The sequence below is a fragment of the Phoenix dactylifera genome, chromosome 8, assembly GCF_051530095.1.
Source record: "Phoenix dactylifera cultivar Ajwa chromosome 8, Ajwa_hap1_PhDact_Kaust_v1.1, whole genome shotgun sequence".
Classification (NCBI taxonomy): domain Eukaryota; kingdom Viridiplantae; phylum Streptophyta; class Magnoliopsida; order Arecales; family Arecaceae; genus Phoenix; species Phoenix dactylifera.
Genome location: NC_143197.1, coordinates 14,030,478 through 14,057,336, shown reverse-complemented (window position 1 = coordinate 14,057,336; position 26,859 = coordinate 14,030,478). Strand labels below are relative to the sequence as shown.

Here is a 26,859-nt window from a genome sequence, read left to right as displayed (position 1 = left end):
AACAGTCGGTATCCCCTTAATATCATCTTCATTCTAGAATTAGGTACATGATGAAATTTGGGGCGTTACACAGCTATATCCCCAAAAAATAATAATAACAATATGTTGCTATAACTCTTCAAGGAAGAGATGGGGATGGAACATCACAAATTTGACAGTCTATTTGGCACATTATGGGAATAAATAAAAATCATTAGTTTGTTTGGGAAATCACATCATGTGCGTTGTATGTGTTAATACTTCAGCTCAGTTATATAGTCCGCCAGCCATTCTGCCTTGACTTGCACCGGGTCATGATATAACAGTACAAAAGTTTGTCAAAGTAAGAGGAATCAGTCACCTTGTTATTACTATTTTTTTTTATATTTAGATAAGCGGTTGTGCCAGAATATAAATACAAGAAAGTCAGAAAACAACATTTCTCTAATGTCCCATAGCATTTGTGTCTTAGTAGTCCATAGTACTACCATATTACTTTTTCCTTGTGATGATACGGCAAACCAATATATGGTGTTGAAAAGTCGTCACAAGAAGTGCAGCAACTGTTTGATGTTCAGCATGAACGATAAAATTCTGCTGCCATTAGTTCTCTATAAATTTTTGTCGTCTCCTTTTTGACTCCATATCAGATAATATCGTTAGAGCCTCTTTTCTATGCTTTCCGAGACGCATCTAGATCTCCTCAAAGTGGATGGAATGGAGACCTGGGTATCCGAGGTGAAGTCCTCCTCCTAGCCAATCTGCCGCTTGATTCCTCTTCCGATAGACGTGTAATCTTGAGAGCAAGGATAGGCCGCTTCCGATAAAGGATTGGAATTCGTGTGGTATGTGATCACGCGAGACATAGCAAGCTGTATTAATCCTCTAGAACTGGTCAATTATGATAGCCTTGTGTAATATGTGAACGACCGTGATTGAAAAATTGAACCTTTCCCGTACAATCTGAGAAGAACGCTCAAACACAATATGCATGAACATAATGACATAAATTGATTAAAAAAAAAATCCCTCAAACACTCCTAACCATCGTGATAAAGATGAAAAAAACTAAATTTAAAGTTCAATAACTAAAAAATGTCTCCTATATCTATTGTAAGGGCATCGCAAAAAATGTTTCCGGCCCTTCCCATCTCCATTACACTTTATTCCCCATTACACATAGGGTCAACGAACCAAATCTCCGGCAGTCGGCGAATCTGAAGGCTTGGCACCACTACCTGGAACCACAGGAGTAGTTTGGTTCGGCAGGTCGGCAGCCGGTGTGCGCCGCTGATCACCATAAACAGTGATTTGCTTGATCTCCAGCTTGATGGAAGCCCATGAACCACACAGCTTGCACCTCCGAAGGATCCGCGGGCCGATCGGTATCTCACCGTCATACGGAGTGCAGCACTTTCGGCACATTACCATGCCGATTTGCGAACTCGGCGGCGAGGCAGCACCAGTTTGATCACCTTTGTTGGAGGAGGCACCATCCATTTTGATGGAAGAAGGAACGCCACATTGCTTGCAAGTGATGCGGCAGAGGCCATCAATTACTGCGTAGCTATTCCGAGTCGCGCAGAAGGGGCACAGCAGAAAGTTCGGTATGCTCGACTGCGACGAAGAGGGCTGAGTGAAGGAGGTGGCTTGTGCTGTGCCTGGCCGAGGAGGAAGAGAAGGATGACGAAGAGAGGGAGGAGAAGTCCATTCATGTCGAGGCGGCAAACCGTGTCTACAAGCGGTGAACTTGTTTTCCGGTGTAATCACGGCGCAACCGTAGCAGCTCTGGCACTTGCAAAGCACAGGGCTCTCGACTGCAATGTTGCAACCAAACTCTGCTTGGCAATGCGGACATACCAAATTGCCATCAGAATTCCTGGTGGCTGGTTTCGGTTTGGCATCGCCAGACCGAGCGGGAGGCGGTGGTGGATGTCGACGAGATGTTGTGATTTGGGGTTCCGGACTGGTGGTGGAAGAATTTATGCATCTCCAAGCTTGCTCGACTAGCTTGAAAGCACCTTCGGCGGCGGCATACTTGTTCTTGCCGGGGTGGGTGAGGAGGCGGAAGATCTTGTAATTCCTCTTGATCACCTCCGGGTGGGACGACGGTCGGACGAATAGGACATAGTACCAGTCGGTCTCCCCGGACGGTAGCTTTTTTTCCCTGGCAGCGGCATGGACGTGGTAGGCGACTAGCACGTTAAGGACACCGGGAAGGGAGGGCAAGAGGCCTCGAGCCTTCTCTGCCCGCGTGAGTGCGCCTTGTAAATCGTTGGCTTTAAACAACTCTTCGGCTTGCTCCAAGGTCTTCATGGCTTCCTTCTTCTGGTGCTCCATAGGGTTGGCCTTCCTTTGTCGCCGACTCCCTCAACGATAACCAAAGGACAGAGGAGGACGCGCATATGAAGGCGCTTCCGTTCTGTTGTTTCCGATTTCAGTCGGTTTCGACGTCAATACTGGCTCCTAGTCGAATTAGGACTCAGCGGACAGAGACGAGACAGAGTTCCTAGTCGAATTATGAGTTATGACTCAGTGGACAGAGACGAGATAGAGTTACCATCCTCACTGGGGACGGAACCCGGGATGGTCTAATCGCTAACCTAAAATAATTAGGGTTACGTTACTTGAAGGGAGAGATCTGTTTGTTCTTTGCTCAGTCTCTATTCCTAACTCATTTTATATAAGATCGCTCATGATGTTTCAAATGTTGCAGGCTAATGGTGATGAAGTTGAGATCAGTGAGATCTACCTGCATGCAGAATTAAAATTTTTGAAATGTGCATACTTGCTTGAGTGCCTCACAATTCCAATAACAGGACCAAGGAATGCTCCAGTTGCATATCTTCTTTGAAGTATAATATACTAATTTTCAAGTAAGTTATACAAACACTTCTTTGAAGTATAATATACTAATTTTTAGTTTACTAAACATATCTTGTATAATGCTTGGCTTAGTATTGTTATGACATTTATTCTGCCGAAATGCTTATTTCTAACCTGGAGAACTGGAGGAACGATGTTTGTTGGACAATTGCAGTGTTAAAGTGATGTACATAAGGATTCTAAACCACTTGCCGTTACGGCCTTTGTTGATGTATTGGAAGATCGCAACTTACATTTGCAAGTCAATAAGCAATTAAAAGACCTTGATATTTTTCTGAAAGAATATATTAAATGCGTGGAGAAATCAAACAATTTTACTCTGTATTATATCTTTGTTGCTTAATGTACATCAATAACACACAAGCTTATGTTTTCTTTGTCTGTAGTGCCGATCTTGTCTCTTTATGGTTTTGGAAGTTCCGACCAAAACTAGCCCACTAACTACCCTGTTTAGAAAGTTCCACCATACAATTTTTCCGTGTTTTGAAGACTTGCATTCTCACAATCTTAATAATTTTTGACTAAGGGCAATTTATTAACTTGAATCATGCTTTAAATGCAGGTACTGTGCAAAAACAAATGAGAAGAATGGAAAAACTGAGGTTGCTGCTCTTGCACACAAGTGCATGGACGTGGCATACTTAAGAGGCACCTTCACATTGCAGCATGTTTGTTCAAGTAACCAAATTAATCACTTTACCAAAATCAGTTTATGAATTTTTTTGGTTTTTCTTATTAGCACCTAATTAATGCATTATTACGATAAGATATCTTCTGTTGGACTAATACTTTGATTGTGTCACTCCAATCTAGGTACCTTATATAAGGGAGATACCAGGATGTCATGGAATTTCGAACCAAAGAATGATAATGCATCTCATCTAAAGCAGATCCTCGTCATTGTAAGTAATATTTTCTTCTTCTAATTTTTGCTAGATCTTTTGGAAAGGAAGCAGCAACTGCTTGTTCCACTAGAAGTATGGTTGATTTTTTTTTTTTTTTTTAATGTGGGGAGTGAAGGTAGAAAAGAGCTTGCTGTTAACTAATACAGATATTCAGATGATATAAAACAGGGGAAGCTAAATACCTAGAAGACAAGGTAATCCAACAAAAGAAGAAACCAAACATCCTGGTGTCTAGATATAAACCATGCAAAACCCTGAAAAACCCTGTTGGCCTTGATCTGCGAACAGAATTTGCTTGCACACCCGCTATGGGCATGCATGTGTTTTGTGAGCCAGCACAAAATAGATTGCATTCCTGTTGCGGAGCAGGTATTGAATAAATGATTACTCTTTTTGCAAGTGATTAAGTGTTGGTGGTAAGAATTATATTTGTTTATTTAGCCTGATAATTAAGAGATTTATGAAGACTTTGTATGATTGAATGGTCAAAACAAATCAATTATTTCACATGACCATCAGAAAGATAAATTCAACCACTTCGCAGTTGTTTAGGAAATTGTAGAAGTTTGAAATTCTCAGTGGGTACATTAGGTACATGTTCTTTCCCAGAAACTTTAACTAGGAATCTACCACTTGATATTAAATAAAGTAATCACATCATAGGCGGAAGGCCTTGCATGTTGACCTGCTAATGCAGGATATCTCATGCAATTCTCGGATGTGGAATAAGCATGTTATAGTTCAGTGAAGACAGTCATGACTTTAGTATCCATGATAACAAAATCAAAAGCCTAATTTAACCCAACTGTAGAATTTAAGTGTTCAATTTATCCAAGAATTTTCAACATTATAAATAAATCCTTTGCAACACAATGTTTTCACATTGATAAAGTTGATATACCAAAATATTTGGTAATATTAATGCAGAAAACTATCAACTTTTTCTTTCATAAAAATATGCATGCACGATTAAGCAAGACTGTTGTACAGGTTATGCAGTAATGACATACCAATTTGAGGTTTCACTGAGAGAATAATTATGTCTCTATCATCGACTACCTGCTTATAAGAAACAGTGTATTCATTAGAGTATTTTATATAATTGCAACAATGAGAAAATCATTATACTACATTTCAACTGAAACTAATAAACATGATATGTTCTAATACGTATAATGTAAAATGAGAAAAGGAAATCCTACTTGGAAAAAAAATTTGTTTTGTTTTCCTTCTGAATGTGTCAAAACATTAAGCCATGAAGCAACCAGGGAATTACTAACAGAATAAAAGAAACAAGGGTTCCAAAGTAAAAATTGAAAATTTTAAATCAATTAACATAATGACCCTTATGATAATCAGAAGTACTTTGCTATTATGCAATGAACAATGTCTGAAACTAAAAATTACCCGCAAAAATAAAATCACAAAATTGTGTTCAGTTTTGTTCTAAGGGACTCTTAATTGATATGGAAGATCTCAAAACATATTAAACTAGTGCTATCAGCTGCAACAAATAATTTTACTTGGTCATTTTACAGACCATATGAAAGTTTGCAGCTTCTCAAAATGCTGCCATGCAAGAAAGAAAAGATATTGGCTTGAAGTATCGAGAATTGGTTGATGAAGGGCACTTCATTTTGTTTGCTTTCTATACTTTATGAAGCATATGGTTCATTGAAAAGTCTCAAAATTTGATATTTGACAAAAGTTAGGATAAAAGTTTTAATGTTCAGTTTTATTTCAAAAAATTTCCTGAAAATATAGAAAGTAAATATAATAGAGTTAAATAATGATAAAAGAACTTAAAAAAAAACTTGACAACAGAAATGCATGTTAACTATTACTAATATAATCCGCATTCATGACAGGAAGTATGGCAGAAGAAACTATGAGAATAATTGCAACGCAAAGTAGATGAATCAGACGGAAAGTAAGGGTAGGATATGGAGGAGTAAAGGTTCCAGGATGACTGTGCTCATACCAAATACTAACTTCTTCAAAGAAATGAAAGTATAAAAACTACATGTTGGATTAAAAAAATTAGCTAACTCCACCTCATTAGCTCACAATAGTGCCCAAAGTCCAATTTTTAGATTCAGACACTGAACCAAGATATGTATTATACTCAATTAAATGCACATACAAATCGCTTTTTGTAACTCTAGATGCAGAAAGGACCTACAATTCATCGGACTTTCATCCTAAGTCACCTAATCATCCAAGAGTGAAGCAAATGAAAGGCATGAATCATCAAAGAAAGACATGAATCATGCAAAATAGAGACAATTAGCGGAATAAAGAGTTAATTTTTACCACTAGCCTCAAATTCCTCCGACCTCATTTCCCACCATTCCTTCCATCCCTGTAAGCATTAGTTCCTCCATTGTCTTCTAAACCAATTTCCATTCTGGCAATCCTTGATCTCAAATTGCCACCTCTGCCTTTTCTAAACCCACCTTCTACCACTAGCCCATTGTCCTTGTACTGTAGATGGGTTTAAAATAATTAGCATTGAGAGAAGTTGGGGGAGCATTTGTTTGGCGTTAGGCCAAGGTACTATTTACTTTGGCTTGTACAATCCTATTTGTGCTATCCATGTACATATAATTAGCCGTTTGGATTTGATCCGGTGTTCAACAAGGGTCACACCACTCTGTATAGCAACCCGAAATTTTGAATTTGACTTTTAAGTAGTACATCCAGAGAAATTCGAGCTAGGATAATTTTACATAGATGGACCCCTTTTCTCTCAAAAAAAATTCTGCTAGATAGGCAAGAGCTAACTATAAAATGTCAGTCAAGCAAAGAACATGGAATTAAGCCCAAGACCCTAGGTGGGTTTGGATAAACTCATATAGAATTTGTTGGCGTGAGCTGTCTAATGAGATAAGTATAGAAATCTGTTTATGTAAATCCCATACTTCAAGGGATGTCCTTATTTTTTGCCGCAAGATATGCATAGGCTAGAATAGGTTCCTTTGCTCTGTATCTATATATGATTGTATTTAGCACACAATGAAGAAGAAGAAAAATACTACCTTTTGACATGGTATCAGAGCACGTCCCTAGGACCTCTGCTCAAACCACTGTGTGACCAGAAAAAAAAAAAAAACAGACCCGATAGACTCCATGGCGGAATCTAGAGACCTAACACAACCTCTCATTCCCCAAACCAATTCCCAGACCGATTCCATCCTTAACAATCTGACTACAAGAATGACGGAGGTCTTGACTAGAGCCCAGACCTCCCCTCAGCCTCCAGAAACCGATCCTTTATTCAGGAGATGGCGCACCGAAAACGCCATTGTCAAGGGATGGTTGATCAATTCGATGGACCCTTCCTTGATTGCCAATTTTATCCGATTCCCAACTGCAAAACAGGTTTGGGTTTCTGCTGCTACAACCTATTTTGATGGGACAGACACGTCTCAAGTCTATGATCTCCGACGTCGTGTTACTCGTATGAAGCAGGCGGGTGGATCCATTGAAAAATACTACAACAAACCTTCAAGGGTTGTGGCGAGAAATCGATTTTCGTCGTCCCAACCCGATGGAGTGTGCTATTGACATACAGAAATACAACTCCATTCTACAGGAAGATCGAGTTTATACTTTCCTTGATGGACTAGATGACAGATTGGATAAAACTCGGAGTGATGTGCTCCAAATTAAACCATTCCCTACGGTGGAACAGGCCTATGCATTTGTCCGTAGGGAAGAGGTCAGGCAGACTGTGATGATCTCGGGTGCAGATACTACTCCAGGAGCAGTTATGGCTTCCAAAGGGATCAAGGGAAGCCATCACCAGATGCCACCGAAACCAGGAGCTCTTTCCCTGAGCAGCGGGAAATCCAACTCCTCATCCAAAACAAAACTACCATCTGACTGCATGAAGTGTACCCATTGCGGCAACTCCAAACACACCCGTGACACCTGCTTCAAACTACATGGATATCCAGATTGGTGGAATGACCTTCAAGCATGAGAAAAACGGAAAACCATTGCTAATGATGACCACACTGGGAGAGCTGCTGTGGTTACCTGCGATTCTTCGTTATCCCTCATCCCTCAAGCCGAATCTTCACATGATCCAGGTACTTTGAGTAAGGCATTTCATATCTCTACTCACAATGATGATGAGGATTGGATTCTCGACTCTGGGGCTACAGACCATATGACATTTGATTCAAAGGATTTCTCTAATACAACTCAGCCGAGACGGAATTGTGTTGCAAATGCCAATGGGGTCACTTATCCAGTTACAGGGGCTGGAACAGTGACTTTATCTCCTTCCCTTTCATTATCTAATACATTACTTGTACCCTCTCTTTCAAATAGACTGATGTCTGTAAGTCAAGTTACTTCAGATCTTAATTGTGTGGTATTGATGTATTCTACTTTTTGCCTTCTTCAGGATATTCTCACCAAGGAGATAATTGGGCGTGGTACTAAGAGGGGGGGTTATACTACGTGGATGACTTCAGTTCGAGACGAGCAAATCACATGCACCACATGGTTGGTAACAAGGAGAGATAGATTTGGTTATGGCATCATCGACTTGGGCATCCATCATTTGGGTATTTGAAGCACTTACTACCTGGGTTATTTTCCAAAGTAACACACGTAGATTTTAAATGTGATACTTGTATCTTAGCCAAAAGTCATAGGGCTTCTTATCCCATGAGCATGAATAAAAGTATGATTCCTTTTGATTTAATACATTCCGATGTTTGGGGACCTTCCCCAGTAACGACATCTTCTGGTCATCATTGGTTTGTAATTTTGTTGATGATTGCACACGAATGACATGGCTTTACCTCCTAAAACACAAAGATGAAGTATTTGCTATTTTTCAATCATTTCATACCATGGTTCAGACACAATTTTCTGCAAAAATTAGGATCCTTCGTTCTGACAATGGAAGGGAATATGTTTTTAAACCATTCCAGACATACTTCAACAGCCATGGTATTCTCCATGAAACCTCATGTTCACAAACCCCACAACAGAATGGTACTGCTGAAAGGAAGAATAGGCATATCTTAGAAACTGCCCGTGCTCTATTGATCAACGCACATGTGCCAAATAGATACTAGAATGATGCTGTTGCCACAGCCGTGTATCTACTGAACCGTATGCCCACCAAAGCCTTAAATTTCAGACTCCATTAAAGGTGCTTTCTGATCATGTCTCCTTACCTACTGTTTTGATGATTCCTCCCCGAATTTTTGGTGTTGCTTTTGTTCACCTCCATAAAAATCAACGAACTAAGTTGGACCCATGTGCTGTCCGGTGTTTATTCTTGGGGTATGGAGTACACAAAAAGGGATATAGATGCTACGATCCCATTGCTAAAAGAACCTACATTACCATGGATGTCACCTTCCTAGAATCTGAATTTTTTTTCCCTTCACCGGTATCCAATTCCCCTCTTCAGGGGGAGATCTATAGTGAAGAACGGAATTGGTCTGATGTTGAAGTGTTAGACGTTGGTGAAAATCCAGCACATTCGAATGATGACAACGACATGGTTGAACATGTACCTAGATTTGAACCTGAACCAGTGCCTGAATCATTGGAAGATGCAGAATCTGATGATATGGTTGAACATGTACCTAGATCTGAACCTGAACCAGTGCCTGAATCATTAGAAGATGCAGAATCTGATGAATCCCCTCACTCTTTTGTACCCGACGATCCTCCTGCTGAGAATATTCCTGAGGTAAGCTCTCCTACCACACCTTTACAAACTAATGCTATAGATACATCTGCGGGTTATGTTCTACCTGTCAGACACAATCGAGGCAAGCCTCCAACTCGATACTCCCCAGACATAGAAGAACGGCGATCCAAGTATCCAATAGCCAATTATGTGTCTACTCAAAAATTATCAGAACCTCTCAAGGTTTTTTCACATACACTCTCCTCATGTCAGATTCCGAGTAGTGTTGAAGAAGCTTTATCGGATCGGAAATGGGCTGAAGTTATAAAAGAATAATTGGAGGCATTGCAGAAAAATAACACATGGTTTTTGAGTGTGTTGCCTGAAGGGAGGAAGACAGTGGGGTGCAAGTGGATTTTCTCCATTAAATATAAAGCAGATGGGTCGATTGATCGATACAAGGCGAGGTTGGTAGCAAAGGGTTATACACAGAAACATGGTATAGATTATCAGGAAACTTTCTCACCTGTAGCCAAACTAAAAACTGTTAGAGTTTTGTTATCTCTTGCAGCAAACTTAGATTGGCCATTGCACCAACTTGACATAAAAATTGCCTTCCTCCATGGTGATCTTAAAGAGGAGATTTACATGGATATTCCACCAGGCTATACTGCTACATCAGAGGCAAAGATCGCATGTAGGTTACAACGAGCATTGTATGGACTAAAGCAATCACCTCGAGCATGGTTTGGCAGGTTGAGTTCGGCAATGAGGAAATATGGGTTTCAACAAAGCAACTCTGATCACACCCTCTTCCTAAAACATCGATTGGGAAAAATAACAGCCCTCATAGTCTATGTAGACGACATGATAATTATAGGAGATGATGTAGAAGAAATATCCAGGCTTCAAGAGCAATTGTCAACTGAATTTGAGATGAAGAACTTAGGAGGGCTTAAATATTTTTTGGGCATTGAAGTGGCAAGGTCAAGACAAGGCATATTTCTTTCCCAAAGGAAATATATACTAGACTTGCTGGCAGAGGTAGGATTACTAGAGTGTAAGCCTGCTGATATTCCAATTGTCCAAAATCATAAACTTGGAGAATATGTAGATCAAGTACCAGCGGACAAACAGAGGTATCAACGGCTAGGGGGTAAACTCATCTATTTATCTCATACTCGGCCAGATATTGCTTATGCTATGAGTGTAGTGAGTCAGTTCATGCACTGCCCAAGTGAAGACCATATGGATGCCGTAATGCGAATCCTTCGTTATTTGAAGTCCTCTCCTAGCAAAGGGCTTATGTTCTCAAAGAATGGTCATTTGAAGGTTGCTGGCTACACAGATGCGGACTGGGCAGGGAACATCACGGACAGGAAATCTACTGCTGGGTACTTTACTTTTGTGGGAGGCAACCTGGTTACATGGAGGAGCAAGAAACAGAAGGTAGTTGCCTTGTCTAGTGCTGAAGCTGAATTTCAGGGAATGGTCAAGGGAATATGTGAGCTCCTTTGGCTGAAAAAGCTGCTAGCTGAGATCGGTGTTGCTCCTAGTTCCGAAATGAACTTGTTCTGTGATAACAAGGCGGCTATTGCTATCTCCCACAATCCGGTTCAACATGATCGCACTAAGTACGTTGAGGTGGATCGGAATTTCATCAAACAGAACCTAGAAGAAAAGATTATTCAGCTTCCATTTGTTAAATCAGAAGACCAGTTGGCTGATGTACTCACAAAAGCAGTGTCTGCTAGGAACTTCTACAACTCACTTGACAAGTTGGGCATAAGAGATATCTATGCACCAACTTGAGGGGGAGTGTTGGCGTGAGCTGTCTAACGAGATAAGTATAGAAATCTGTTTATGTAAATCCCATACTTCAAGGGATGTCCTTATTTTTTGCCGCAAGATATGCATAGGCTAGAATAGGTTCCTTTGCTCTGTATCTATATATGATTGTATTCAGCACACAATGAAGAAGAAGAAAAATACTACCTTTTGACAGAATTAATAGCTAGTTACTTCAATCCCAAGATCCAAGTCCAATTAACGTCAAACCCACTGCAACAAAGGTTGGAAGTATTTGAAAGAAGGCTACCTATTGCTGATCTTACTGCACTACTGATTTTCCCAGACATGCTCATGTACATCCAAATAGACACAAAAACATCAACATGCAACTCTCTCTTTTATGTAAAGAATGAATATCTCTTCACAATCCATATAAAGCATATAAGACCATTACAACAATTATAATCTATGTATACAACACTTTACATGCATGAACTCATCTACGAAGCTGGTTCTTAAGTGAACTATAACGGATCCAAAAATCCATTTGGATTTTCTTTGCTGATTCGAACCATCTTCGTAAAGGACTTTGATTTCAAGACAAATCGCCCCAACAAACACTAGTTAATGGGTCAAGTCATGAACTGACTCAACCAATACATGAATCATAGGTCGACGCAATGCTAACCTAAAACAAGTTAGGTTAATTCCAGTGGAACGGGACCAACCCGGTTCCTTCTTAGATTGGACAAGATGCCACCCTGTTGGGCCTCAATGCATGCAACAGGGATGCTGTGGGTATGGTGATTTGAAACCACGGCCTCCATCTCTGCTTCTCTCCTCTCTCTTCTCTCTTCTTTCTTCTCGAAGCGGGTCCGACGACGAGGGCAGTATCCCACCGTTGCAGTGAATCCTAATCCGGAGGACATCAGCGGTTTTGCCTCCACCCGTCCCTGCTTCCCGCGCTCCTCAGCTCCCTGCTACTCCATCAATGCCCTCCCTCGTCGGTGAGGGCGAGTTTTAGAGTGGAGAAGCCGGTGACCTTGCTGCCTAACACGTGGTGATGCAGACCGCTCTCTCCTATTCCTATTCGGAGTGTGAGAGTTTATAAGTAAATACGTATCCATGACAAAGAAAACAAGTACTCCTTCCAGTTCTGCTTTTCAAGAGAGATATGGCGTGGGAGAAGAGAATCGAAGGAGTTCTTAGAGACATGCGAAGAGAGTTCAACGTTGCCCTGTCCCATGAAGATTTCAACGGTGAGAAATCTCTTCCTTTCTCTCCCCATCTTTTACCATTTTCTCACTGCTCAATCAATATGTCCCCTTGCATTGACTGATCAAGAACTCTTTATTCCTCCTTATCTTGTACGATCTTGACATCATCTATTATAATTTTCTCCTCGTTCCTTCTTTTCGCAGGACTCATGTTTGGTGAATATGGCACATTTTTATATGTTTATGTGCGGGACCCTTCTGCAAGCACTCGCTGGCTTGCCCCGCCTCAAACCTTCCTCGCAAGGATGTAGTTGTGCTTCTTTCAGTATTTTTCCCACTACATTTATTTTATTTATGGGAAAGTATTTTATGTTTCTGAAACCTAATTACTACTACGTCTACATGCAAGTCCTATCTGACTCTAGTTCTGGCATGTGAAGCAGGGCTACGGAGATTACAATACCAGACATGACCCTCATATCCTGAAACCAGGTGCTGCAGGTGAATATGGTCATGAACAGAAGAGTGATGACACAACCACGAGCTCGGACATATCCTATGATCCTGCAGATTGTTTTGATGATAGTTTGGCAGGATTTACTCTATATGAAGCTAGGAATCTGAGAAGTTCGGCTGATCGTTTGATGGTTTGGAGAATTTTTGTTCTTCTGTTCGTTCTTTGTTCACTCTCTATTCCTAACTCATTTTATATAAGATCGGTCATGATGTTTCAAATGTTGCAGGCTAATGGTGATGAAGTTGAGATCAGTGAGATCTACCTGCATGCAGGATTAAAATTTTTGAAAGGTGCATACTTGCTTGAGTGCCTCAGACCAAGGAATGCTCCAGTTGCATTTCGTGGCTACATTGATGCAGCAAATCTTTTCAAGTAAGTTATACAAACACTTCTTTGAAGTATAATATGTACTAAACATATCCTGTATAATGCTTGGCTTGTATTGTTATGACATTTATGCTGCTGAAAAGCTTATTTCTAACCTGGAGAACTGGAGGAACGATGTTTGTTGGACAATTGCAGTGGTAAAGTGATGTACATAAGGATTCAAAACCACTTGCCATTACGGCCTTTGTTGATGTATTGGAAGATCGCAACTTACAATTGCGAGTCAATAAGCAATTAAAAGACCTTGATATTTTTCTGAAAGAATATAGTAAATGCGTGGAGAAAGCAAACAATTTTACTCTGTATTATATCTTTTTTGCTTAATGTACATCAATAACACACAAGCTTATGTTTTCTTTGCCTGTAGTGCCGATATTGTCTGTTTATGGTTTTGGAAGTTCCGACCAAAACTAGCCCACTAACTACCCTGTTTAGAAAGTTCCACCATACAATTTTTTCGTGTTTTGAAGACTTACATTCTCACAATCTTAATAATTTTTGACTAACATCAATTTATTAACTTGAATCGTGCTTTAAATGCAGGTACTGTGCAGAAACAAATGAGAAGAATGGAAAAACTGAAGTTGGTGCTTTTGCATACAAGTGCATGGAGGTGGCATACTTAAGAGGTGCCTTTACACTGCAGCATGTTTGTTCAAGTAGCCAAAGTAATCACTTTACCAAAATCAGTTTATGATTTTTTTTGGCTTTTCTTATTAGCACCTAATTAATGCATTATTACGATAAGATATCTTCTGTTGGACTAATACTTTGATTCTCACTCCAATCCAGGTACCTTATATAAGGGAGATACCAGGATGTTATGGAATTTCGAACCAAAGAATGATAATGCATCTCATCTAAAGCAGCTCCTCAGCATTGTAAGTAATATTATCTTCTTCTAATTTTTGCTAGATATTTTGGAAAGGAAGCAGCAACTGTTTGTTCCACTAGATGTATGGTTGATTTTTTTTTTTTTTTTATTAATGTGGGGAGTGAAGGTAGGCAAGAGCTTGCTGTTAACTAATATAGATATTCAGATGATATAAAACAGGGGAAGCTAAATACCTAGAAGACAAGGTAATACAACAAAAGAAGAAACCAAACACCCTGGTGTCTAGATATAAACCTTGCAAAACAATTAAAATCCAAACCTGAAAGATGATAAGTTCCATGAAAAACCCTGTTGGCATTTATCTGCAAACAGAATTTGCATGCACACCCGCTATGGGCATGCATGTGTTTTGTAAGCCAGTGCAAAAGGATAAACAAAAGGGAAGTGCATGTGGTCAAATTGAAAAGCTTATTGTTTTCCATCCATTCACATAAACTCATTCCTGATTTTGAATCTAAGAGCATAATGTAATTGAGTATACTGGTGCAATTTCAAAACATAATTCATCTTAGAAATAAATTCAAATCACACACGTTTCTTCCAGGATAACTTATATTTGCATGTGCCTTCTGCTGATTCCAGAATCACTAATTGAAGTCTCTACCAGGGGCGGCCCAATACATTTGGGGGCCTAAGGCGAATCCAATGAATGAGGCCTTTTTTTTAATAATAATTTTTTTTAATAAATATAAAATATTTAAAAAAATGATATGAAAATGGATAGCTATCAAGTACACTATTTCAACAAAGATACATGAATCTAATAAAGATAGGCAAGAAATTTTTTTAATTTAATATTATTTTTGAATGGAAGTGCAGAAAAGTAATTATCCTAAAAAAAGGACCATAAAACTGATTAAATAACTGAGATAATGCTTGGCAATATTGTTTATCATGTCAAGCAAGAGCGGAATAGGAAAAGGTCATCCCATGGCACTTCATGGTCAAGGTAAAGAAAAGTATTTGTCGCTTCTCTATAAGAGAAAGTAGGGGCATTATGGGAAATTGACTCCATCTAATTAATAAAAGTCCCATCCCTCCATCTCCCCTTCAAGTGAGTACCCAAGCAGCAACCGCAACATCACAACACAGCAGCCATTCAACCCCCTCCCTCCTTCTCTCTCTACTACCCAAGAGGGGAGAAGAAACCGAGAGGAGAAAATTAATGTGAGGGAAGGAAAACCAAGACCAAAACCAAACAAGAGAAGGGATGAAAGATAAGAGTGGCTTCAGGCGTGTATCAAGCCAACCAAATCCCTCCTCTCTCTCTCTCTCTCTCTCTCCATCCAAAACAAAACTACCGTCCCCAACTTCCTAAATTTCCCCTCTGCAGGCCAAGAAACTCTCCACCTCCCTTCCATCAAGGGGGAAGACTTGATATGGGGCCTTTGCTTCCTTTTGGTCACGGTCAGACCGACCCTCCCTCTCGCTCTCTCTCTCCCTCTCCCTCTCTCTCTCTCTCTCTCTCCCTCTCCCTCTCTCTCTCCACCTCCCGGGGGCCTTCCATTGGCCCGGGGCCTTAGGCGACCGCCTAAGGCTCGGGCCGGCCCTGGTCTCTACCTATTGTGTTACAGCCGGTGCATGCTACTGCTGCAATGGATGCATCCATGAGATCTCATCATGCTCTGGAACATGCTATCAAACACCACTCTTGCACCAATGGACATGAAACCGGGAGCTTGTCATCAGTGAAGAAGGCTCTTGATTTCAGTTTTTATGATGTGGAAGAGTTTGTTCGCCTGATCACATTCTCATTGAAGAATGTAGGGATGTAGCTAGAGCACCAATTTAAGATCTGACATATTAAAAAGCAAGTGTATAGTGTTTATGGATTTCTGTGCAGAATAGTTGCAGAACTTTTTTTCCTCAATGTGTCAATGTATATACCTGTATAGCTTTGCCAGGTCAGGACAGAGGAACATTCTCTCTTGTAATTATTGTCTTGAATATTTTTTTTTATTTTTGTATTCATTTTATTTTTTCCCCTATTTTTGTATTCATTCATTCTTTCATTTAAAGCTAAACATAAAGTTATCCTTTTATCTGAAACTGGAATTTATGGATTCTTTTCCTTCCTGCATGAAGATATATTTAATGTCTTCTCTTTTTCTTTCTATTTTTTGGGTGAGAAAAATGGTGAGTTTGCAATCATCTTGGATCAGACTTGGAACCTTACTTCATGGATAAGAATGCTAATGAGCTAACTTAGCTCTGTTTGCTGATACATTCAATATATTTATGCTGAAACTGGTGAAACTGTATTCCAGCCTGGGTATCCATAGCCAATGCAATGTTTGTTCTTCAAGAAGCATATAACAGGGATGCTCTGGGTACGGTGATTTGAAACCATGGAATCCATCTTTGCTTCTCTCTTCTCTCTTTTCTCTTCTTTCTTCTCGGAGCGGGTTCGGCGATGAGGGCAGTATGCGACTGTTGCAGTTGATCCCAATCTGGAGGATACGGACTGCTTTCCTATTCCTAGTTGAAGTGGAAGAGTTTATAAATAAATACATATCCATGACAAAGAAAACAAGTAGTTCTGCTTTCCAAGGGAGATATGGCATGGGATCAGAAGAGAATTCAAGTAGTTCTTGGAGACATGCGAAGAGAGTTTAACGTTGTCCTGTCCCGGGAAGAGAGTTTAACGTTGCCCTTTTCCGGGAAGATTTCAACGGTGAGAAATCTCTTCCTTTCTCTCCCCATCTTTTAGTTTCCTCTAATATCTTAATTATTGAATAATTTTTTAAAAATCATCATTTCACTTAGATTAAAAATTATCCAAATAAAGCAAAAAAACAAAATGTTTATGGCCTAGTCCTTTTCTATATACATACATACACACACGCACAATATATATATATATATATATATATATATATATATATATATATATATATATATATATATATATATATATATATATATATATATATATATATATTCAATCATCAATTTTTAGTGCTCTATGCATGCAAAACCGCTTGCGCCAATACATGCTAATTGTGTGGGTGATGCTGGTGGAGTGAAAAAACATATTTTCTTACTTCAAAGTTTTAGAAATGAATGAAAAGTGAACAGTCGGTATCCCCTTAATATCATCTTCATTCTAGAATTAGGTACATGATGAAGTTTGGGGCGTTACATAGCTATATCCCAAAAAAAATAATAATAACAATATGTTGCTATAACTCTTCAAGGAAGAGATGGGGATAGAACATCATAAATTTGACAGTCTATTTTGCACATTATGGGAATAAATAAAAATCATTAGTTTGTTTGGGAAATCACATCATGGGCGTTGTATGTGTTAATACTTCAGCTCAGTTATATAGTCCGCCAGCCATTCTGCCTTGACTTGCACCGGGTCATGATATAACAATACAAAAGTTTGTCAAACTAAGAGGAATCAGTCACCTTGTTATTACTATTTTTTTTATATTTAGATAAGCGGTTGTGTAGGATATGAATACATTCAAGAAAGTCAGAAAACAACATTCCTCTAATGTCCCATAGCATTTGTGTCTTAGTAGTCCATAGTTCTATCTTATTACTTATTCCTTGTGATGATACGGCAAACCAATATATGGTGTTGAAAAGTCGTCACAAGAAGTGCAGCAACTGTTTGATGTTCAGAATAAAATTCTGCCGCCATTAGTTCTCTATAAATTTTTGTCGTCTCCTTTTTGACTCCATATCAGATAAGAATCAGCCTTCCGACGAACGCGTTATCGTTAGAGCCTCTTTTCTATGCTTCCCGAGACGCATCTAGATCTCCTCAAAGTGGATGGAATGGAGACCTGGGTATCCGAGGTGAAGTCCTCCTCCAAGCCAATCTGCCGCTGGATTCCTCTTCCGATAGACGTGTAATGTTGACAGCCATGAAAGGCCGCATCCGATAAAGGATTGGAATTCGTGTGGTATGTGATCACGCGAGACACAGCAAGCTGTATTAATCCTCTAGAACTGGTCAGGTATGATAGCTTTGTGTAATATGTGAACGACCGTGATTGAAAAATTGAACGTTTCCCGTACAATTTGAGAACACTACTCAAAACACAATATGCATGAACATAATATGTGTTGTGGTTCAAATTTGGCCCGAGGGTGACCACGCCAGTGGAGTCGAGGGAGCCGCCGGTGGCTGGAAGGAGAAGACGGGAGCCACCTCCTGCGCGGTGGCCACGGACCTGCACAAAGCCTCACCGATATTTCCGGTGAGGGCCCTTCGACGATCAAATTAGAGTGGGGTGAGTTGGTCCAGCCAAAAGTGCCTTAGGAGTTACCTGACCGAGCTATTTATAGCCTCGGTGGAGTAGCCTAGGTGGCAGAGGTACCGTCAGCCCTCATCATGAGGGGGTGTGGCTCTGAGCTGGATGACGCGCAGCTTAGGTTGGCTGATGACGTGCAGTACTGTCCGTTCTTGAGAACGGTAGGATGTTGACAGTCACGGCAGGATATGGCTAGTGTAGTCAAGGTGCCGTTTGATTGCTGTAGGCCGGTTATGGAGATATGACACGGTAGTATGGTAAAGTACGGTCACGTAGGTGGGTGTAGGCCTGCACATGGGTGCGGTCGTTAGCGAGGTTGTTGCCCAAGGTGACAACCCAAGAGGGGGGGTGAATTGGGTTTTCTAAAAATTATGTTTCCTAATAAACTTTGAATTGAATGCAGCGGAATGATAAGATGTTATTTACTTAAGCTCTAGGCAATTACAAGTAAAGTAGTGGAAAATTAAGCTAGAGCAATTATACTATGGCTTTAAGGTGTAATTGATCTAAAATTAACTTATAGTTGTATGATCAATTTTAATCTATGTGAATGGTAACAAGTGAGTGGAAGCTAAGCAAGTTCTAAACAATCACTTATAAATCAATAGGAAACAAAGCTAGAGATATTACACAATTAAGTATGAATGTAATTAGGCATGAAACACAAGAGATAAGGCATCACAAACACAAAGATATATAGTGGTTCGGTGCACCCTTTCACTATAATCCCTCAGATTACAGCCGATTATTTTACAAGCTCACAATCTAACTTGTTGTTTTCACGAGATCACAACGAACTCGGTCGGTTTTCACAGGCTCACCGACTAGAACCAATCCGACTGTTTTCACGGGCTCACAATCCAACCCAGTTGGTTTTTTCCGGATTACCAACTACAACCTACAACGTTGGTTTTCACTGGCTCACCAACAACCCTTAACCTCTTGATTCAATCCCTTGATTGAATCAAGTTACAAGATGTCAGAACAGGAGTTTAAAACAAATACAAGCTTCTCAAACAAGCAGATATAACAAATATAAACAAATAGAGTAAAGAGAAGAAGCCCTCAAATAAGTTTTGTAAATGAAGAAACTCGACTTCTTCTTTACTTGACCTTCTTCTGATTTCGCATGAGGTAGAGGATCACTAAGGTAGCACACAGTTGGAGAGGAAGCTTTGGGATTCACTCGGATACTCTTCTTCTCTCTCTTTTGCTTTGAATGGCCCTTTTGTGCTTTTGGGAGGTTTCTTTTAAAATCTCTTTGAAATCTCTTTCCTATGTGTTCTCTCCCACTTTCTTAACTTCTTCCCTAGCTTTTTCCTTGATTTTATAGCTTTGGATGGCGTGGAAAGAAAGATCTAGCCGTTAGAGACAAAAATAGAGCCGTTGGAGCTGAGAAAAAACTAGCCGTTATGCCTCTCAGCGTGCTCGAGTCGACTCGGCTGAAGCAGAAGTTGACTCGTGAATAGGAGTCTGCCCGGCACTGTAACTGGGAGTCGACTCGACTATAGCTGGAGTCAACTCGAGAACTGTAGCGCTGAAAACTATTTTCTATCCGACTGAGAGAGACGGCTCGAATGAAGTAGGAGTCGACTCGACACTGTAGCTGGAGTCGGCTCGTGAATAGTAGGAGTCGGTTCGAGCACTGTAGCGCTGAAAATCAACTCTCTATCTTTTTCTGCAGGAGTCGGCTCATGAATAGTAGGAGTCGACTCGAGCACTGTTCCTTGAAACTCCAGAGTGCCAGAGTCAACTCTGAATTTCTAGGAGTCGACTCGAGGACTGTTCTTTTGAATTTTTCTTGGAGTTTGCTCTTCCAACTTGAATCCTTTGAACTTGAACCTTGGGCTAATGAAGTGTGGCTTTCTTCCAACTTTTCTTGAGAGCTTTTGAGGCCTTCTTGTATTTTTCCAACTTGCTATGTTCCTTGCAAAATAAATTATCTTTTTTCTTTCAACACAAACATTAGTAATTATACTTCAAGGTTTTGTGATCATCAAAATCAATCTTTGGGTCAGCAGAGGCTGAGCTCGTTAAGTAGTCGCGTCACGCGTTTGACAAGGTTAGCTTGACAGGTGCTGGGAGTAGCTCGGCTTTTCGGATTCCGTGATGTGCTTGGTGGAGCGCCCCAAGCTCGAGGGTCGGAGCGTATTACTGGGGTTGGTGCCCCGAGCTTGGTCGGGGCTGGTCGGCGATTGTCTGGAGAGTCGGCGAATATCTGGAGTGGGTGGAGCTTTTGGCAGAGTTCCGAGGACGAGCTGGCCCTGGGCCGAAATAAAGATTCAGCTGAATGTCGTTGATGTTTACTGGACCAAAACTGAGCGGCCTTTTAGTTGTAGATTGGACGATCCGTTTTTCCCCCTATCATTTTCCCCCTACTTCCGTGGTCGAGCCGCCTTGCTGCTCGGACGATGAAAGTAGGCAGACTCCTGATCGTCCAGTGTTTCAATCACATAAGCAAGAAGAGGTATGTACCGAACCGCGTTAGCCTTGGCGCATTTCTTGGCCGAGAGGTTGACGTCGGACTTAGGAGGTCCAAGCTACCAGATTTTCTTGAGTAAATCCGTCGTGGAAATTTTTCAGTATTCCACGTGGGCGTTCTTCTTTGGAGGGTTGCTAGAGTAGGACGAGGAAGGTTTTGATCATTAATTCTCCATCCCCCGAAGCACTCCATCTGGCGGAAATGCGAGAAGCCAGCCATTAATGCTCCCTTCTCCAAAGCGTCTCATTTGGCGGAATGCAAGAGGTCAATCATCAATATTTCGAGCTCCGGAGCGTCCTCCATAATGATCAGCATTTAGTGGGGCGATTCGGGGAGATTTGTTGAGGCCATTTTACGGCTTGCCATGTGGCGAATCCTGGGTCGTCTGATCAGTTAGGTCGCCTGATCGGAGCCGCTGTAGTGGCCTATATAAAGCCTGGAAAGGAGGTCTTAGGATCATTATTCGATTCTCTCTCGCTTCTGATTTTCTTTAGCCGCCATTGTCGGGGTGTTGGAGCTTTCTTTCGGACATTCTTGGGAGCTTTCTATTGGCTTTCGCGTCAGCTGTTGCCTTCTTCTTCGGATGGATATTCTTTTTCTTTGTCCGCCCATCTTTTCCGGCGAGTTTTCGGGTAGGCATTTTATCCCTCCTTTCGGTCGCTCGGAAAGTCTTTCATCTTCCCCCCCTTTTTCTATAATCTTAAGACCAGGGCAATGGACTCGCCGACGAGGGCATCGATGTTCGATGTAGGTCCATCGCGAGCTCAGGCCTCTTCCAAGATGGAAGAGGTTGAACTCGAGGTGGGTCCGAGCCCGTATGGAACTAGCTCGCTCATGACCGATGAGGATCTGGGCTCGGTCCGAGCCTGATTCTTCATTCCTCCAGAGTTCGTCCTTGAACTTCCGGACCTCGGAGGCCGAGTCACCAACCCACCTAGCGGTTGGGTCGGAGTATATGTAGATAAACTCCAAGCAGGGCAGAGGTTTCCTCTGCATGGATTTGTGGGTAAGCTTCTGACGGCGTACGGCCTGATGCCTGTGCAACTTGCCCCGAATTTATGGAGGCTAATCATCGATATCGTCGCCCTCTGCCTTGCACATGGCTTGCCCCCCTTTGTGAATGTCTTCAGGAGTTGCCTTATATTAAAAGGCAACTCTGTAGGTAAAGGATGGTGGTACTGCTGAGATACGCCCCGTTCGATATATGCGACGTTCGCAGCGGAATTCAAACGGGATGTCGTTCATCGTATGAACGCGCCTCAGATCGTAGAATTCAAAAACTTTTCTGGATCCAAATCCAAAAGATCTTTAAACTCATTAGGGAGGGGAGATTAAGATCTGATGAAGGTTGATTAAGATTCATAAAACTAAAATAAAAATCAGAAGTTATAGATTTGAAGATCTCATCTTCAAAAATTCTGTAGGTGTAGAACACCGCAGCCTGATGATCTTTCTGGGTTCCTGGTTAAGCCGCACACATGTTCGGCCTCTACAGGTATCCACACAAGAATTTAATCATCTGAGATAGGGTCTTATTGGAGTGCTATCTCCTTGCAAAGATCTCTTATGACTATCATAATATTGGAAGATAAAAATCTGTAACATACCTCTTTAAAGAAGAATGCTTTCTTCTTCAACCTTGCTTGCAATTAAGGGAGAGATGGAGGTAGCTTTAATCGTGGATCTTCCTTGCTTTAATGCCGTGGAAAAAGAGGATGCAGAGGACCCTCTTGCTGCCATGGGAAGAAGGAAGAAGGGGGCTTGGCATGAGGAAGAATTCCTTCTTCCTTGCTGCCGTGTGGAGTGCTCTTCCCTTGCTTCTTCTTCTTTTCTTTCCAATGCCTTGGAGGAAGAAAAAGGGCCTTCAACTTGTTGTCGTGAGAAAGGAGAAAGGTCTCCTCTTGCTACCGTGGAGAAGGAGGAGAGGAAGAGGGTGGAGGCATGGGGAGGAATTTTTATGAAGAAGGCTCCACACGCTTCCTATTTATAGATGAGGGCCCTTGGGTTTTCCAATTTCTAATCACATTAGGACTTGATTAATCCCCAATTCCTAATCATATTAGGACCTAGGCTAACTCCTAATCACATTAGGAGAATTAATTGGGGTGCCATGCATCCTACGACGCCATGTGAACTTTAAAGTCCGCATAGTGTGAACACGATTCCAGTCATATTCATCCTACAATGACATATGGACTTTAAAATCCATATATGACTTATGACATTTAATTTAATCCTTGATCTAATCAAGGTCGACCCAATCATGAATCCAAATCAATTTGGGTCGAACCCAATTTGATTTGGCTCATTAAATCAGCCCAATTGCAATCCAATTGCAATCAATTCCACTTAATTCTTCTTTCATTAACTCACTAACACTTAGTGGGTTAATTCAATCACCAATTAATATCTTATTCATAGCACTTATCATTATTTTAATTCACATATTTTGTAAATTCAACTAAAAAATGTGTTATCTTTATCATTAAATTTTAATAAATTATTCGAGTTTTAATTATTTACTGATTAAGCTTAATGAATGCAGGTCAAACTTATTTAAGATGAGCCCTGAACCCAAATCTATTGGGCTCAAACTCCCCTGTTCACTCGCTAAGTCCATCCTAAGTCATCATGCATGTCCCCTTCATTCCAAAGTATCTTCCACGTAATCCACCCATACTCAAAATAGAGCTCATTCCCAACCGTCCAAGTCATCATACAAGCTTGCATTCCATCCTCCCTCGTGTCCAAGAGTCCTGCTCCCAGCCGAATCTATCATCCTCATTTCGTCTTCATCTCAACTAAACTCCCAGCTCCCGAATCCAGCGTCTTCAACGTCTGTTTCCTTCCCAAATCGAGTACTCTCTATCCTCCCATCAGCCAAGATAAAGCCAAATCCTGAATCTCCCAACGTCCGCGTTCACCTCCCCTGCTCAAATGATCCCAACTCAATCCCACGTCATCCCCTCGTTCCCACGTTTTTGCTTCAGAACAGAGCAGAGATTATATCAACGCTCACCATCCGCATGAGATCCCTCTCATCTTCACCCGGATTCTTCCCAGATTTCCTCCCATCCGCGTGTCTTCCCTCTTCCGAACCAAGCCATCCTTTTCTTCCGGATTTCTCCCAGCACTTTCCAATCTTTCCGTGATCCATCCTCGTCCTGTAATCACCCGGATCTCTCATCATCTCATCTGCATCTCCCCAACTTCTTCCGCTAGATCCCAGCAAGGATGAGCCTTCCGAACTCCCAGATTTCTTCCCAGCATCCGCATGAATCTAGCTTACATTTCGTTTGTGATCCAGCTCTCATCCCCTGCATCCAATAGGTTCATCTTCATCCCAAGATAGAGCCGAATCCAACATCTTTCCAGATTATCTCCATTGTCCTGGATCCTCTTCTTCTTCCGCGATAAGTCCCAAGATCTCCTCCCGCATCCGAGTATCCCGCAATCCATTCTCATCGTGTGGCCATACGGATCAGCATCCCGATTCTTCCGGCATCTCCACATAGCCGTGAGTCCCATTCCCATGAATCAGCCATCAGCCGTGTCCACCAAGCTTCAACCGCATCCTCCCCTGCTTCGGAACAGAGCCACCTCCAATCATCCGCAACCAATCCTCAGCTTCCAACCGCAAAGGATTCATCCCAGCATCTCGGCTATGTTCTGCATCCTTATCCCACAACCAGCCAGGATTCAACGTCATCCTTTCGGGCTTCACGGATCAGCAGACTCGGCATGATTGTCTCAACGGGATAAGCACCTCATGCGTTCGTTCCCAGCCGTCCGCATTCCCCTCGGCGTTGAAGAAAGGATCAGCACAAATCTCAGTCGATCTCAGCATCCGCGGATGATCTTCCGAGGCCATATCCCATGATCTTCTTCCACGTTGGAGTGTATGCAACATCTTTCGAATCAAGTTAGCCTCTCCACATCCTTATCAGAGTTTTTCTTGGGTAAGGTTTCCTCCTCTTCCCCACCGGGGTGGATCTCTTCGCTGGAGAAGCTTGGGTTCCCAGACCAAGTTCCCACAAAAATAAGAGGGAGAGATAGTAGTTTGGGTATTTTGGGAATGATTTCTCAAAGAAAAAAATAATGAAGTTCAAAAGGGAGAGGAAGCCGACGGGAGAAAAGAGGGAGAACCTAGTCGTGATGAAGGCTTTCTATATCGCTACTGCTATCGCCCACGACTCCATGGAAGGCTGATCTCTTCACTAGGGCTGGATGCAGCCCTAACAAAGGGCCAAGGGTTTTATATTTTAATTTTATATTCTTGGAGTTGTATGAACTTATTGTTTTTAACGAATATCTTCTTTTATTTTATGTTTAATTTCTGTGATTTTAAATATGAAGTTTATACAACTGTTCTTCATGATCATTAAAGTAAAAATAAGATAGTTCATGCTTAAGGAAGATGCGATGTGCTGCCACCTTAGATTAGGGTAGACTTTTCATGCTAACTAAAGAAGGATTATGCCTAAATTACTTTTGTGAAATTTTATTCGAATGCTTATTAGGCTTGTATCCAATTTGCATAATGATCCAAGAATGAAATACATAACAAATAACCCTTGTTCCGATGTTAGTGGTGAATTTCTTGCCCTAGGTCTTCCTCAAACTGATAATATTTTAATTATATTTTTAATTAAATTCCTTAGTTTAATTTTCTTCACAAACTTTTTCTTTTAAATATTTTTTTATTTTTAAGAAAGTAACTGTACCCCAATCCCTGTGGATCGATACCCGTAATCACTATCCTACCAGATACGTGCTATTGTGTGGTCTTTAAAATTGACTATCAATTTTTGGCGCCGTTGCCGGGGATTGTTAGTATAGTTGTTTTTCTTTTCATATATATTAAAAAAAATTAAAAAATAAATAAATAAATATATATATATATATCTCTAAAATAAAATAAAAATATTTTCTATTTTTGTTACTTTAATTATCCCCTTTCTTCTTTCTTACTAATTCTTGATTTTTATTTTGGTATTATTTGATCAGGAATCGAAGAGAAAATCTGGGGCGATCAAAAAGGGAACTTTTGGAAAAGGAATGCTGTAAAGGTTTGTTTTAAAAATTGTTGGGGAAATTTATCTTGGTAACATCTGAACCTTTCCTATTTAAATTGATTCCCAACTAGCCTGAAGTTTTGTGGTGATTGTTTGATTTTAATTTCAGCAAAAGTGTGAATGCATGCTTGATACACATACACCAATTAATCCGCACATAGTTAGGGCAATCGCCCCAACAAGATAAGAACTAGATTTCATCACCAGATTCTTGCCCAAATTAGGTGAATCAATTCTCACATAGTTACCACTTTAATTAAAATCAATTAGATGTTGGCCCCTAGGGACATTCGAGCTCAAAAGGACGAAGATCACCGAAAGTTGCATCAATTTTGCTCTATGGCTCAGTTGATGTCTAGGCAAGCTTTGTCCCTTTAAGGGAGACAGTTCATCTATTCGAGGCATGTGGATTTTAAGTGGGACCTTTGCGAATGCATCGTGACCCCCCACTTACCTGGGAGCTTACCTGGTCAACTCGGTTCATTAGACCGGGTTGGAGGCTTAGGTGCCCTCTTCAAACCAGTTAGGAGCTGTCTAGTGATTTTAGGAAAAATACAAGGATTTTATGTGTTTTTCTTTTTAGTGCATGCTTGACTGTACTTGACTGATTAGAAGAGTATTAGTGTATGCGAGGATGTCGTTCCAGGTCTCCTGAATTAGTACCTTTTGATTCTGAAATAGAGCGTTCTATTAGGGCCCTTCAAGCCGAAATCCGCTCCTATAGAACCATAGGATCTACACCACCTGTCGAGATGGCTGAAGAACAACCCAAGCTATTAAAGGAGTACTTCACTC

At 40.9% G+C, this 26,859-nt stretch overlaps 2 protein-coding genes across 2 annotated transcripts; one reads left to right on the top strand and one right to left on the bottom strand.

Annotated features, from left to right (window-relative positions):
* Positions 1-1,084: 1,084 nt before the first annotated feature.
* LOC149752980 (uncharacterized) lies at positions 1,085-2,319 on the bottom strand. Its single transcript, XM_089924797.1, has one exon. The coding sequence runs from the start codon at positions 2,317-2,319 to the stop codon at positions 1,165-1,167; it is 1,155 nt and encodes a 384-aa protein (XP_089780923.1). The 3' UTR covers positions 1,085-1,164.
* LOC113461747 (cysteine-tryptophan domain-containing zinc finger protein 3-like) lies at positions 1,789-16,135 on the top strand. Its single transcript, XM_088702868.2, has 9 exons — positions 1,789-2,855; positions 3,428-3,543; positions 3,679-3,767; positions 8,185-8,347; positions 12,884-13,087; positions 13,184-13,329; positions 13,888-14,012; positions 14,137-14,225; positions 15,814-16,135. The coding sequence occupies exons 4-9, from the start codon at positions 8,315-8,317 to the stop codon at positions 16,012-16,014; spliced, it is 798 nt and encodes a 265-aa protein (XP_088558994.2). The 5' UTR covers positions 1,789-2,855; positions 3,428-3,543; positions 3,679-3,767; positions 8,185-8,314; the 3' UTR covers positions 16,015-16,135.
* Positions 16,136-26,859: the final 10,724 nt, after the last annotated feature.

What these genes read in the sequence shown, in the direction of transcription:
- LOC113461747 (XM_088702868.2), top strand. Translation starts at nt 8,315, where the DNA reads ATGGCATCATCGACTTGGGCATCCATCATTTGG. An exon ending in CTTGGGCATCCATCATTTGG is followed by an intron (nt 8,348 to 12,883) that starts GTATTTGAAGCA and finishes CATGTGAAGCAG; the next exon opens with GGCTACGGAGATTACAATAC. An exon ending in GATGCAGCAAATCTTTTCAA is followed by an intron (nt 13,330 to 13,887) that starts GTAAGTTATACA and finishes CTTTAAATGCAG; the next exon opens with GTACTGTGCAGAAACAAATG.
- LOC149752980 (XM_089924797.1), bottom strand. Translation starts at nt 2,319, where the DNA reads ATGGAGCACCAGAAGAAGGAAGCCATGAAGACCTTGGAGCAAGCCGAA.